Here is a 16,344-nt window from a genome sequence, read left to right as displayed (position 1 = left end):
TAAGCCCTTGTGTGACTCGTGCATGGTTTACAAAGAGAATCACTGTGAGAGACATCCTGGGAAAAAAGGAGAGAAGAACTTGGATTATTCTGTTTCATACCAGCCTGGTGCTTGGAGTTTCATTGGCGCTTCATCAAAAGCTCCACCCCACAGTTCTGGAGTGTCACAAAGCATCTGTTTCACTCTTTGACAGTAAACTTTTTGAAGACGGTCTAATCATTAACGTAGCATGCAAAAAGTAAGGAAACTTCAACTATCCTGAAAAAAATCCTGAAAAGTACAGAAACAACACATAGTTCCTGGATAGAAACAGAAATGTGGTTCTCCAAACTCCCAAGCTCCCCTCTACCACACTACTGTACACAAAACGTTTCACAAACTATACAAAATGTTCACATTTCCTCATAGTCAAGTATGACTGTTGATCTTTTATTCATTTGAAAAAGAGGCATCCCACCCCTACCTTTTTATTTAGTCTGGCTGGAACAACAAAGGGAAGGAAATTAAAGGACATATCTAGCAGAGTGAGAAGGTGCCCACTGGCTCTTCACAGCCGGTGTTGCTGGAATAAGATGAGGCTAGCCTGTACCCACTCAGCAGGAGCAGAGTCTGCTGAATGGCCAGGCTCCAGGCTTTGCCACAGAGCTGCGTCTGATTCTATCCACACAGAGCTGTGGGCACTGCTTTCGTGCTCACCAGCCTCTGAAACACTTTTCATGTTTTTTAAAAAGGTAGTTGTCGTTCTCTGAATCGCTCCTGCTGAATTTCAGAGTCGGCTTGGTAATTATTATTTCAAAAGTTCCAATTTTCTGTGGAGGATTGGAGGTAAATAAGAGGTGTCATACAATCTTAGCCGGAGCTTTTATGTGGCCAAGACTGGCCGGGACACAGAGTTTTATAACAAGAGCACATAAGGGGATATTCCATGAAACATTTTGTCTTCTCTTTCTCTTGAGCACAGAGAGAGATGGGATGGGATCTTAGCTGAGATGAATGGTCCTGTTTTGTATGTCTACAGACTTAGTAGTGATGCGATTTCCCACTGGTAGATCTAAATGTCTCTGAGGGAGACAGTGAAGTACATTAGAATCATGTGAGTTAAAAAGGCAACCTCTTCTCATTATTTCCTCCCTTTGGCTCCTAGTCCTTCTTTCTCCTTGCTCTCTCTCTCCTTGCTCTCTCTCTCTCTCCTTGCTCTCTCTCTCCTTGCTAACCTCTCTCCTTGCTCTCTCTCTCTCTCTCTCTCTATCTCTCTCTCTCTCTCTCTCATTACTCCACACAACATGCTTAGAGCAGGTTTTAATGAATATTTTTGTGTCCTTTGTTCTCATTAGGGCTGCTTGGGATCGTGATTTAGACCACATTTCCAAACTACTTGGTGGGGTGTCTCCTCTCACCCCCTCAGAGGAGGAACACCTTTATCTACCCGCTTAATTAAAATATACAATTTCTGTGTGAGCTAGATTGATTATATTAAGCACCGGAGGGCATTGCCTCAATTATTGGACATTGTAAAGTTCTTACCCCAGCCCCATTCCATCACTTGTCGTCTGATATTAGCAGGGGGAATACATTTAAAAATATATATATATCATAATCAAAAAGTCAAAAATATCACTGAGCTATGTCATAGTTGAAATGATAAAGTTGGCTGAAACCCTGAAACAGTCAAAGGTTACATTTTTCATTTCCCAGCTATTACTCAAGAAGAGGCATATGGGAATGAACTCTTTCAAAGTGACCTAGACTTTCAAATGAAGAATAATATGCACAGGATGTACATATTATCTAAATACAATTTTTACTTTGGTTGGCTCTGATCTTGAAAAAATACTGAAATATTTTTTTGCCATCTATGCTCACCTCATCCCGTTATTACTATTTTGTTAGATTCCAAAGTCCAAAGAAAACTCACTAAATTAAACTGTTGGTTTTCCATTTTTAGATCACAGGAACTGTAATTGACTATGTTAATATGAAATTGGCTTTAAGCCAGTTTTACAATGGCATATTTCATACAGGCGTAACTTCTTCTTGACAATACAAATTAATCACAATGGCACATTCAAACCATTTTACCCTCTAGGCCCAAGGTGCATTATAAATACCCTTTTCTACATTTTCTTTGCTTAGGAGATAAGTATTGTTATACTATGCCTAAAGCAACACATTTGATATGTATGAGTCTAGTTTCCATGGTTTTAATGACTGTTAACAATGTGTTCCTCTTCCTTACCTCCGGCCATGGAATGGCCATGCAAATGAATTGGCATGTAATGGCATTATTTCAGTGTTTCCAATGGAGGGTCAGGTTTCATTTTCAGAAAATGCCACCAAAGGGGACGATTTTAGCTAATATGCACAGCCATTTTACAGTTACATCCAGTTCCTGCTATTACCAAGTCCCTGAAAGCTAAAGTATATTTGACACTGCTTATAGATATTTCATATCGATAGGACCATTGCTGTTTACAGTTATGAAAAATTATGTAATTGGCTTCGAAGGGATAAATTACTATTTCAGAGGTGGTTAGAAGATATACAGTGGGGCAAAAAAGTATTTAGTCAGCCACCAATTGTGCATGTTCTCCCACTTAAAAAGATGAGAGAGGCCTGTAATTTTCATCATAGGTACACTTCAACTATGACAGACAAAATTAGAAAAAAAAATCCATAAAATCACATTTTAGGAGTTTTAATTTATTTATTTGCAAATTACTAAATACTTTTTTGCCCCACTGTATGTCACGCCCTGATCTGTTTCACCTGTCTCCACCCCCTCCAGGTGTCGCTTATTTGCCCCAGAGTATTTATCCCCGTGTTTCCTGTCTCTCTGTGCCAGTCTGGTATGTTTCCAAGTCAACCAGCATTTTTCCCGTCCTCCTGCTTTTTGCATTCTCCCTTTTCTAGTCCTCCTGGCTTTGACCCTTGCCTGTTTCTGGACTTTGTACCCGCCTGCCTGGCCATTTTGCCTGCCTTGACCACGAGTCTGTCTGCCACTCTGTACCTCCTGGACTCTGATCTGGTTTTGACCTTTTTGCCTGTCCACGACCATTCTCCTGCCTACCACTTTGGATTAATAAACATTGTAAGACTCCAACCATCTGCCTCCTGTGTCTGCATTTGGGTCTCGCCTTGTGCCTTGATAATATATTAAGTAATGGAAGTGTGATGCTCAATCATTGACTATGAATAAGGTTGCTTCAAGTCCGGCATTTGTGTTTGGAACATGGAAATAACGTAATGCTCCTTTCATAGAAGCTGTTATTTTCACTCAGTGATGAATAATAGGAGGGGTTTGCAACTGCATCCCACCCCTTTCCTGTTTCAACCCAATTCTGGAAATGTATGTTTTCAGTATTTAAACATAATGCTGTTTATTATTGTGTTTACATGTGTGGCTGTTAACCATCAAGTCAAAATAACTTAATTTTAATATGAGTAGATGTATTCTCTGGATGTGCTGTACAGAGCCATTGCTCAACTACACGAGGGGTATTATTTATTTTTCTTCTGTAGTTCTATCATTATTGTACAGATTGGATTTCATTATTTTCCTGTTCTAAAATCTTTGTAACTGGTATCCCCATTCATGTGGTTATTCATGATTCCGGATTTTGAGAAGAAATCGAGATTTTGGATTAAGGATCACCTTTCAAACTCAAATCTTCTTCATCAGTGACTCTTACCAGAAACATGAATGCATGCAGAGAAGTCAGCATAAAGAAGAAAGTGCTTCCATATAACTTCCAGGTACCTCCACTGGTCCTTTTATCGAGAAAGTGAAAGCTTTAGTGGCAGTACAGTTTTTTTTTCATATTCAATTCAAAGTAATTTGCCCTTTAAGATCCACTCTTTTTCTAACTTTTCAAATGGACTCTTTGGAGGGGATATTATCACTATTGTAATGAATGAATGCAGTGAGCAGAGACAGGGATGAGTATATCAGGAAGAGCAGGATTAAGGCCAGGCACCACAGGCTAAAATGACATTTTTGCATCTACTGTAGCTATACATTTTTGGATTTGTTGGTATTTTGGTCCATTCATATTAGTATTTTCAAAAAGTAAACATAAAAATGATAAATATATTGATGAAAATTGATGTTTTCCTTAGTTTCTCATACTATCGTCATCAAAATGTCATCAATTTGAACCACTTTAGGGCCTCCTGGGTGGCGCAGTGGTTACGGGCGCTGTACTGCAGCGCCAGTTGTGCCACCAGAGACTCTGGGTTTGCGCCCAGGCTCTGTTGTAACCGGCCGCGACCGGGAGGTCCGTGGGGCGACGCACAATTGGCCTAGCATCGTCAGGGTTAGGGAGGGTTTGGCTGGTAGGGATATCCTTGTCTAATCGCGCACCAGCGACTCCTGTGGCGGGCTGGGCGTAGTGCGCAATAACCAAGGTTGCCAGGTGCACAGTGTTTCCTCCGACACATTGGTGCGGCTGACTTCCGGGTTGGATGCACCTGTGTTAAGAAGCAGTGCGGCTTGGTTGGGTTGTGTTTCGGAGGACGCATGACTTTCAACCTTCGTCTCTCCCGAGCCCGTACGGGAGTTGTAGCGATGAGACAAGATAGTAGCTACTAAAAACAATTGGATACCATGAAATTGGGGAGAAAAAGGGGTAAAATTCAACAACAAAAAATACAAATTAACCACTTTAAAATGGACATACATCCATAATTACACATGATTTAAAATCCCATTTCATAGAGAATGTAACAAACTGGACTATATTGTATGTAGTAACTTACTTTGAAGAGATCGTGATTATGTTTTGGTGTTTGGTAATCTAAATTCAGTGTACCTGTCTTGGAGTGCCATTTTCCCAAAGTCAGACTCTTCCAACACGCCAACTAATTTTCCTCAGCTTCAGAAGCATCTACAGTACATTCATCAAATTGTGTGTGGTTATCCTTAGATATATGCTTCAGACTTGCCTAGAGGTAATTGTTGATATGTTGTAAAAAAATATATATATACAATTCTAGGTAACATTTTCTTTAGAAAAATGTGGCAAAAAATGCATGTTGGTGACATAATATTTTGTAGCTCACACGGTTCAGGTTTTACAGACGATTTTGTGACAGTTTTCTTGTCCGGATCCTCTCATGTGTAGAAAAATGCCGCTTTCACAAGCCCCATGTTATGGAATAGGAACAAACTTTATTTCGGCGGAAAGAGGTTTTTGAGCTTCAGCCACTACAATCAACAGTAAGTCTCTAGCATAAACACACGGAAGCTATTCGATATTAAAAATGTCGTCACCACAATCAACTTTACGGGGAGCCTTAAACATGAACAAAATGAGCATATCAAGTTAGGAACTGGAGGAGAATCACAGAATAAAAGGATATTTAACATAATGAAAAATGGCATGTTTGATGTAGAAGTCTCTGATTCTCCCAGCATGCTCACATACAGTATTTCCTGTGGATTTACTTAACCATCTGCCAGAAAATTATGAATGATTCTCGCTGAAACGTGTTGGTTTTAACAATAAATAATACTTTGTATCAACTACCACTATCCTCCAAGAGTCGCTGAATTTCCTCTTCATATTCAGAAGATACTGCTTTGCAATTTGTTAATGATTGACACTGGCTCTTCTCTGCCTTATTCCCTCTCTCCCTCATAAGGCCTAGTTGGATGGGTGAGTAATTGTGGGTCTCTAAATAGGCTGTTTTGTCATACTTAATCCAGGCAGAAGAACTTTGCCCGAGGCATCGAGCAGCAGCTCCCAGATGGCATGGTTGTGGCATCAGTTCCAACCGAGGTGCAATGCCACGAAGAGCTGTCAGACCCAGTCCCTGACCCAGACTATCTCACAGGTAGGAGCAATTTGGAATCTATAGATTTTGTCCCTTATTTTGTCATTTTGACGTATACCAAGAAGCTTCGTAAATTGTGCAATATCGTTTTTTCTTAAAGTGGAGAAAACCCTCTAGAGGGAATGTCAGAGGCAGCAGAGTGCAGCTGATTTGATTGGCTAGTAGCATGGAAACACAGGCAATAAACCCATGGGTTTAATTTCCAAGAAGAAACATCCAAGATTTTTGGGGAATTTAAGACTAACATGTCAGGCTAACATTTTTCCTTAAGCAGAGCCAATGTGTCCCATTATTTGGGTGTGTTTAAATTGAATTGACTATTGTCCAGTATTCAATATTGCTGCTATGGTGGTGTTATAACCAGCAATTTTTTAAGAATGTGGTTACGTCTGTCCCTTTCAGTGCTGACCTCAGTCACTAGCGCTGGTATTACTGATGACTGACAAAGAAAATCATAAATCTTGTCGCTATTCGCTATTGTCTTTCATTTTAATCTATACAATCAACGTGTTTTCCTCCTGACACCTGTATTGTCAAATAACCTTGTTTAGTGTTTACATAAAACATGCACGCCATCCACATCCACCTTCAACAGCTTTTTAAAAACGTGTGTGATTGAATCCAAACGGAAGTCTCTCAAAGTTACTGCACAATCCACATCCACAGAGCATGCCATGCTACCAAGCATGTCATCCAAGTAAATAATGAACTGGAAGGAAATGGGAGAAGATATTAACAAAATCATTTTTCATGAGGAAAGGGGCTGATCTGGATGGTGCCACTGCTGTCAGAATTCATTAGTCTTCAGATCTGAATTCTGTCTGGTGCTTCTCCACACTACAAGCACAGCACATGGTGCCAGCCATGCCATTTAGACAGAATACAGAGGTTCAATGTAAACCACCCTCATTAACAGAGGAAAAGATCCATCCTTGCTCCACCAAATGACTCAGGCTTCAATGTGCTGCATCTTTCATCATTCCATTCACATCTTCCATTTGCTGCTGTTGTTGGCAGGTACAACATTTTACTGTCCAATTCAACATTACTGCAAAGGGGAGCTTAACAGGATATTTAACATTTGGATTAGGCCTATTCTACTTTAGAGAAATCTATTTCTGTCCTATTTCCTGGAAATGTAAAGACTCAGATCTTTACTTTCTAGTTTCTTCGTTTTATCATGATAATGAAGAAAGAAAAAAGCTAGATATATGCTGTGAAAACTGTAAAGCTGTTATCATATAGTATGTTGTAACGCTGTCATGCAGTAGTCATTGCAGTATAAAGGTTGTCTTCTCCATTAAAGCACTATCGAATTTGCACTGGGACAATTTACAAAGAAACTCACAGTGGAGATGAAATCTTGTAATCTCCACACATAGTTATGCTTTAATGAGAAACCATTCAGCATTATTATGGTACCTTTGTTAATATGGCTTAGGGCTCCCGAGTGGCGCAGCGGTCTAAGGCACTGCATCTCAGTGCTAGAGGCGTCACTACAGACACCCTGTTTTGTTTTCAGGCTGTATCACAACCGGCTGTGATTGGGAGTCCCGTAGGGCGGTGCACAATTGGCCCAGCGTCGTCCGGGTTTGGCCGGTGTAGGCCATCAATGTAAATAAGAATTTGTTCTTAACTGACTTGCCTAGTTAAATGAAAGTTAAATAAAAATAAATGAAATGTATGCCTATGGTAATGGTACCTATGTTTAGATGCAACTGGCCTGATGCGTCCAGTGGTGCAACAAAACAAAGTCCACACTAATGTCCAGATTTGGATGTTTTATATGACCTCTCAAAGAAGGTGACTTAGTGATTACAGGGCGTCACACTCCAAACCACATTTACAAGGTCATTTCTAAGGAATTGGATAAACAACAAAGACAGAATGGCATCAGTTAAAATGTGATGTTTATTGGAAACTTCTGAGGATATCCCAGGGCCTTGTCCCTCTGTGGAGTATAAACCTTTCTATCCAAGTGTTGCCGTGGGGCTGGAGGAGAGCCACAGCACAGGATCCCATCACCACTTCACCATGCCCAATGGTTGTGTTTCAAATGACACCCTATTCCCTATTTAATGCAATACTTTTGACCAGGGTCCATAAGGATCTGATCAAATGTAGTGCACTAAATGTTGTATATCACCACTCTGGCTGGAATCCAATAGGAATTACACATCACTTTGCAAGCCAGCATAATGTGACTTGCAGGCTTGATGTGTCCTGTAAAATATGGGTTTCAGGCTACTGTATTGGGTAAAACTAGGCCCTCAAAAGAAGGCCTTATGAATGATGCATTCTATTGTCTTAAATAATATAACATTAATGACAACATATTCACTTAGGATCTCACTTGGTGAAGGCCACAGGACTGAAAATGAATAAATGCAACAATCATGTCTCTGTCACTAGCAAGCACAGTCATGGTACTGGTAATTCTAAAATTACCTCTAAAGGCACCCTGGGAAATATGCAAATAAGGCTTAAACCCTACAGCAGGGCTATTCAATTCCGGTCCTGGAGGGCCGAAACATTTCTGGTTTTCGATTTTTATATGGTTCTTCAAAGAACCATCCCATTTATGGTTCTTCAGATACCCTAAAATGGTTCCCCTATGGCTTTGCTTTCAAGAATCATATTTGGTTCAAACTTGCACCTGTATGATTAGAGTGTAGCATACATTCTTATGCATACAGGGTGTGGTGGCACTGAAGTCCTTTCAGGCACAGTGATTCTTGGGTTTTGCGCTCTGCTCTGAAACATGACATTGTCAGATGCAGTGTCGTCAAGAGAAAAATAACATGATTGGCCTCACCAGAGTCATAAAGAAAACCACAGTGGGCAAAACTGGTTGAAATTATGTAAATGATGTAATTTCAACCAGTTTTGCCCACTGGGAATATATACTGTAAATGCCAATATCTGAGTGATTCATTGCAGATTTTATTTAGGTTTTACAATTTAGGTTTTACAAAATTCCCTATGCTATACTGTCTGAAAATCCTGCATAGAATAATTGATCTTTCAAATTACCTGAAATGTATATCCTTACAAGGACTATTCTCCTTAATCAGCATTTTACTGAACATACACAGTCCTGAATGTGTATACCGGTATATGTATCCTTCCACTTTGATTGTATCATGTCAGAAACAGTGAATTTACTGCAACTGGCATTTCATTGTTAACTTAGCTAATAGTCCATGGGACAGGGACAGAGACTATGAGGAAGTATCTGCTAGTGCTGTTGAGCAGTTGCCACCCTCCCTTGCTGATTTAGGCAGGTTGGTGCCATGGTCAGTGTATTTGTCACTATGTCAGCACTCCTTGCGCTACCTCTCCAGCCCTCGCAGGGCAATGCATTCATCTTCCTATTCATCTCTGGGTTGGAAGTCATTCATCATAGGCCAGAGGGCTCCATCAATGATTCCAATGGGGAAGAGAGGGAGGCGAGGCTTTGAAAGGCAAATACATCTTAATTTAATTGGAAAGGGTGAAGCAGGTATGCTTTCACTGCCACTAAGCAGATTTCCCATAAAATGGAGAAAGGGAGAAGTCTTTTTAGCTTCTTTAAGCAAAAGGAATGACCAGCAGTCATGGTACCTATTGTGGGGGGGTCAGAGGGCAGCTGGGTTTTTAGCGATTGTCTTCAGGAAACTCTCTCACAAAGGCAGTGGCTGTCATGTCCTCAGTGCTCAGATTGTCTAAATGTATATGAGCATCTGAATGAGTATAGTGAAAGTGTCAATTGAGAGAGAGAGAACAAAATGGGAAACACCACAGGTGAAAAGTACCATCAGTGTCAATCATTTGTGTGCTCTAGCACTAGATTAGATTCCATTGATCGTCAAATGAGTGGGCACTGGGTACTTTTTCCAGTTCGGAAAAACGGCTGACACAGGAGTTTTGACGCACTGAGTTTTTATCTCCTTTGTGTTATTAGTTGCGCACAGGCAATCTCCGGAAGTCAAGTCCTGAAGCAAAAGTGACAGGTTCAGATCTTTAATAACCCAACAAATCCAATCAACAATCTCCCAGAAGCTTGAATAGCATCAATGTCGACATTTCCAGTTGCAGTGCGGGCAGGTCATCACAATCTAATTTAGTAGACCCCCTAGCCAGAAAAATGTATATACACTGTTCTAAACTCTCCAAAAAGCAGCTGTAATGCATGCTGATTCAACCAGCATCTGAAAATAGCTTTCATATTCTACACCGTGCTTCTACACCTGCATTGCTTGCTGTTTGGGGTTTTAGGCTGGGTTTCTGTACAGCCCTTTGAGATATCAGCTGATGTACGAAGGGCTATATAAATACATTTGATTTGATTTGATATTCCAATAACAATCTGGTGAATTCAGTTTTCACACAGAGCCATACAAATGGCATGGCTTAGGTTATTGACAAGATTTGTCTTCCTCCGCTAAACTGATAGCATCAGAGGAGGGTTTGCTGCTGGCTTACCTATTTTCTTTGTCATTCAGTGTGTTTGGTGTGGTGTGTGTTTGTGCACGTGTGTGTGACTGAGTGTGTCTTAGCGTCTTGCGTTCATGTCTGGCAGCCAATTTCTATCATGCTTCCACTGATAAGTTAACATTAAATCTTACAAGGTCGATCAATCTCAGACAGGTGGGATCCTCTGGATGCAATAGGTTCATTACAGTAGATGCAGTGGTAAACCAGAGGAACACACTGTTAGTTAGGCACATATTCTGTTGTTCTAAATTCCAAGAATCCAGTACATTTCTGAGTAGCTTTCCTGAATTATTCTCTCATTACTGTATTTGACCTATATCTTAGAAAGATAAAGCAGTAGCCTACAAGTCAATCCCAGCTGCACTAAATAAAGCACACATGATTCATTGTGATTCATTATGATCATTAATCTGGAATGACATTCACCCAAATTAATTACTCAGCCTCCACGAGTCTAACATTAAGAGGCTTAATTAAAATGAAAATCGATCTATAAAAATGAAGCAATAAGGAGATAAGTTGTAGCTGTCAAGGTCATATGTTTGTTGGTACACCCTCAACTGAAGAGAAGTTATATTATTTTCATATGATCTGTTCTAGCCATCCCTCAGGGGTGTAACGTCCTCAGTGTCTCCAGACAATGGTTACCTTTAAATGTGTCAACATTGAGACGCCACATAATCTATATTTTATTAACTTGACGCAGGAAAGGAAGGGTATGCCTCCAGGGGCTTCTGTTGGTGTTCAATGCATTTCAGTTTCACCTCCCCATATAGCTATTACTGTATCAGTTTATAGAATATGATTCTGTGTCTGGGTATATCTTTAGAGTAAAGTGGTCTAATGAATAATTTTGTGTTTTTAGACTCTTGCATTTCAACCTTTAAAATGTCATTTTTAAATTTCCAGTGTCTGCTACTGGGCTTCTAACCTGACCGTTTCCCCCTCTCATGTCAAGAGGGTTCCTGAGCTGGCAGAGTAGGTTTCCATATTATCAGGTCATTCCTTGGCTGGCCATGGTTTGACCTGCAGTGTTAATAGCATTCTGTTCTGCTGCAGTTCCCTACTGGGAGGTTCAGGACCCATGAGCAGCTCCTGTCAGCTTACTTACCTTACTTACCGGTTTTGTGCCTGTTTTCAGTAGATGTTTTGACTATTTCCTTTCCCACAGAACCATTCTGTGGCTCAGTTTATTTTGCATTAGTCCTTTTTATTTTTTATTTTATTTTACTTAACAATAAATGCCATCTCTATAATTAAGTTGAAAAAGTTTTAATAAATCACTAAAACATACATTGTAACACTCCAGTCAGGTTGTGTAGCTTATTCGCAATTTCATTGTGGCTTATCATAGCTGCATTAGCCTGACAAATGATGAGAGTGACAGTAAGTGTTGTTTTGAATGACAGGCAATTTGTCTAAAACCTTGAAGCCAGTGTCATTTTATTTAAGTGAGTGTGGAATAGGTGAGACATCGAGTTTTCTTACATAACATTTAAGTATTTAGCAGAATCTCTTATCCAGAGCGACTTACAGGAGCAATTATAGTTAAGTGCCTTGCTCATGGGCACATTGGCAGATTTTTCACCTAGTCGGCTCAGGGATTCTAACCAGCTACCTTTCAGTTACTGGCCCAACGCTCTTAACCGCTAGGCTACCTGACGCCCTTTTTTTTCTTAATATATGCGATTATATGCGAAAAGAAGCAGTTGATTTTTAGCAACAAAGGTTAAGTTAAGATATACTAACATTCCACAAAATTACATTATTGTCTGTTTTCCATGTACAAACCTAATTGTGTCACACTTAGGAGAGCCATGTTTAACATTCTAAAAGGATCCTCCTCTCTCTCTCTCTCTCCTCTCCTCATGTGCTATTAATTGGTTGCACAGTTACAGTAATTGTTTACTTGCCAAGGCAATTTGAATTTACAGACTGGTATATAAAGTTAACTAGTTTTACTACACAAGCTGAGCTTGTTCCCTAACTTCAAAGATAATTGCTATGTTAATATGGAATCAGACTCAGGCTTGCTCATGCATTCACATGCTACAACATATATTTTCTTTTCACAATTAATGGAATTAGCCAATTTGCGTTTTTCCTGTTCAGCAAATATATACTTTATGGAGTACATATCCACCTTTTACTAGGGCAGCAGGCAGCCTAGCGGTTAAGAGCGTTGGACCAGTAACTGAATGGTCGCTGGTTTGAATCCTGAGACGACTAGATGAAAAATCTTTAGCAACCCTAATTGCTCCTGTAAGTCGATTTGGATAAGAGTGTCTGCTAAATTACTAAAATGTAAAAAGAAAATGTTGTTTGAATCCCGAGCTGACAAGGTGGGCAATCTGTCTATGAGCACTTAACCCTAATTGCTCCAGGGTCACGGTTGATAATGGCTGGTCGTGACCCCACTCTCTGAGGGTGTGTCAGGGGCAGTTGGGATCTGCAAAAACACATTTTCAATTCACACGTTTATAATACACACATGTATATATGTGAACTAGGACAAATATATGCACCCAAGGTTGCCCACCTAATTTGTTTTACCTTTGTATAAAATAATGTGTCTTTCTCTTGAAGAGAAACTGAAACCATTGATATTATTAACCCTTTGTGACGTATACGATCACATAATTTGTGATCATTGTTGAGTGGTCCCTGCAGCGTACTAACGCAAATATGTGATTGGTACTGTAGCAACAGAATGTATGATGCACCAAACGCGTCTAAACAGCATTGCTGTCTGAAAAGGATCTGAAAAAAACATTTTGGAAATGATGGGAAATAAAGGTCTTCACAACTTTATTCCTCAATTTCACCTTTTATTGTAAAAGATCAATGTGAACTTCGTCATCCAAACATCACACGGAACACATCCACAGCCAAACTCATTCCATAAACCAGTCTAAATAACAAGTTAGCGACCTAACAGCTAGACTTGTTTACAATGTATCACATCTCTAGTGAGCACAAGGGAGAAATGTAATATTGTTTAGAAAGAGATTCGGCAGCCATGAGCAAAAAAAACAAAACGTTACTATTTTTTACATTTTATTGTTGGACATAAAAGTCTGTAAAAACACCAGGAAATCAGCTCCAAGTGATTTTAATTTAATAAATCTGTTCCCAAGTATTCCCACGCATAATAGAGAGACGTGATCGTATACAAATGTAAGCAAGTCAAACATTATATTTGTTTGGGCTTCTTGCGGTCAATGTATTTGCAGTCTACAAATTATTCGTAATTATGTTCCTGCCCCCCAACCATCCGCTCAATAAAAAATCTGAATCTAGTTGATGATCCCTGGTGTATAGTTACATGGATATATTTCCATGACAACAGCATTGTTATACCTGTGAGTAGTAAAACTTCATTTCTGGCGTACATGAAAAAGCCAAGCTCCATTCAAATTCACATTTGGATGCAGCCCTCAATGTTAATCACATTTGGGGTTTAATTTGTTCTTTGACACTGATTAATCACATAGAATTGCTTGACTCATTTCCTGCGGTAAACGTCAATTAATTAACTGGCAGCATTAGATGTGATAATTAATACAGTGGGTGCCCAGCATGGGAGCAGGGACCTTAAGGGTGGCCCCTCAAAAAGACTGCCATCATGATGAGCACCTGTTCCTCCGGGATCTACAGGCCTCCTCTGAGGAGACGCCGACAGAGATCTCAGTTTCTGTAAGACGTAACAGAACACAGGGAAATCATTTCTCAGACGTGTATACTGACTGACACTACAGTCTAGTTAGAGACGGTTGTTTATTTCTAGTGTCAGGATTATAGTAGGCTACAAATACTTATTTGGAAATTCTTTGGTGGGCTCAGTACGAACTGAACTGGTGGTTGGTGGTTTGATCATTGACGTAAGCAGAATGACAGTGATTCATACTGTGACACAGAGTCCCTTCTCCCCATGTCCCTCTAAAGCACAGAGGTATCTGGGACATAGTTTATGATACATTGACAGTTCCTATATTACCTTCAGCAATGCTAAAATGGAAAGGGTATCACCTTGAATTTTTTAAAGAAACTCAGGTTCCGTTACAAATGTCACCTTATTTTCTATTTAGTGAGCTACTTTTGACCAAGGCTCTTGTCAAAAGTAGTGCACTATATAGGGAATAGGATGCCATTTGGGATGCAGATTCTGCCTCGTTAATTAAAGTATTTGATGCTGATTGATGAATGGCCTCAATTAGTTTGATTCTTTAAGTGTAGGAAGTTCCTACTGTTGTAGTTTCAATGTTTCATCCCTTTTATGGGGCTTCAAGGTCTCCTACCAGGTTTGTTACTTTGGCCCATCTACAATCAAAACTTGAGTGAAGAGTGGAAAGCTAGTGTTCAGAAAATCTTCAGTTGCAGTGGTCTAACAAATAACCTTCCTTGTTGGTCAACTTTACCTTAATCTTAAACCTAACCATTAACCTGAACTTATCACATAACCTGTTCTGAATATCTGACCTTTTGAGTAACAAATGCATTAACATGAGTTTATCTTTTCAATATGATTTGAATTGATTGCAGTCCATTATGCAAACTATCAAAATAACCTTTCTTGTTTCAATTAGCAAACAAAATGTGCTTCTCCACGTACCTCTTAAAGAGTACATTTGAGAAATATGGATATATTGTTTTCAATATTACCTAGGTGTACTATGGATGTTGTGGTGTAGAGTATGCTTTGTAATGAATATGGTTATGGAAGAGAGGGCACCACTTATGCAATACTGTATAAGAGCCCTTCAACTGATGACATTAGACTGTATGGAGGAGCAATGAAAATTATTAATATGAGAAGACTTGGTCAAGGAGAGATGAGTGGTAGTCCTAGTGATTTATTTCAATAACATTCAGTGCATTCGGAAAGTATTCAGAACCCTTGACTTTTTCCACATTTTGTTATGTTACAGCCTTATTCTAAAATGGATTAAATAAAAACATTTCCTCATCAATCTCACAATAGCCCATAATAACAATGTGAAAACAGGTTTTTAGAAATGGTTGCAAATTTATTACAAATAAAAAACAGAAATACCTTATTTACATACAGTTGAAGTGGGAAGTTTACATACACTAAGGTTGGAGTCATTAAAACTTGTTTTTCAACCACTCCACAAATGTCTTGTTAACAAACTATGGTTTTGGTAAGTTGGATATGACATCTACTTTGTTTATGACACAAGTCATTTTTCCAACAATTGTTTACAGACAGATTATTTCACGTATAATTCACTGTATCACAGTTCCAGTGGGTTATACGTTTACATACACTAAGTTGACTGTGCCTTTAAACAGCTTGGAAAATTCCAGAAAATTATGTCATGGCTTTAGAAGCTTCTGATAGGCTAATTGACAACATTTGAGTCAATTGGAGGTGTACCTGTGGATGTATTTCAAGGCCTACCCTCAAACTCAGTGCCTCTTTGCTTGACATCATGGGAAAATCAAAAGAAATCAGCCAAGACCTCAGACAAAACATTGTAGACCTCCACAAGTCTGGTTCATAATTGGGAGCAATTTCCAAACGCCTGAAGGTACCACGGTCATCTGTACAAACAATAGTACGCAAGTATAAACACCATGGGACCACGCAGCCGTCATACCGCTCAGGAAGTAGACGCGTTCTGTCTCCTAGAGATGAATGTACTCTGGTGCGAAAAGTGTAAATCAATCACAGAACAACAGCAAAGGACCTTGTGAAGATGCGGGAGGAAACACAAAAGTATCTATATCCACAGGATAACGAGTCCTATATCGACATAACCTGAAAGGCCACTGCTCCAAAACCACCATAAAAAGCCAGACTACGGTTTGCAACTGCACATGGGGACAAAGATAGTCCTTTTTGGAGAAATGTCCTCTGGTCTGATGAAACAAAAATAAAAGTGTTTGGCCATAATGACCATTGTTATGTATGGAGGAAAAATGGGTCACTTGCAAGCCGATGAACACCATCCCAACCGTGAAGCACGGGGGGTGGCAGCATCATGTTGTGGGGATGCTTTGCTGCAGGAGGGA

General features: G+C 39.6%; 1 protein-coding gene across 1 annotated transcript in view; it reads left to right on the top strand.

Moving 5' to 3' along the window:
• Positions 1 to 16,344, top strand: part of LOC115103101 (astrotactin-1) — a 252,497-nt gene that overhangs the window by 110,312 nt on the left and 125,841 nt on the right. The window contains exon 14 of the mRNA XM_029623730.2: positions 5,705 to 5,832. Within this exon, the coding sequence (XP_029479590.2) occupies positions 5,705 to 5,832 (128 nt within the window). The remainder of the gene's footprint in view (positions 1 to 5,704; positions 5,833 to 16,344) is intronic.

Source organism: Oncorhynchus nerka, linkage group LG20 (assembly GCF_034236695.1).
Source record: "Oncorhynchus nerka isolate Pitt River linkage group LG20, Oner_Uvic_2.0, whole genome shotgun sequence".
NCBI lineage: Eukaryota > Metazoa > Chordata > Actinopteri > Salmoniformes > Salmonidae > Oncorhynchus > Oncorhynchus nerka.
The sequence above is the reverse complement of the archived record's forward strand: the minus strand, read 5'-3'. Positions and strand labels throughout refer to the sequence as shown.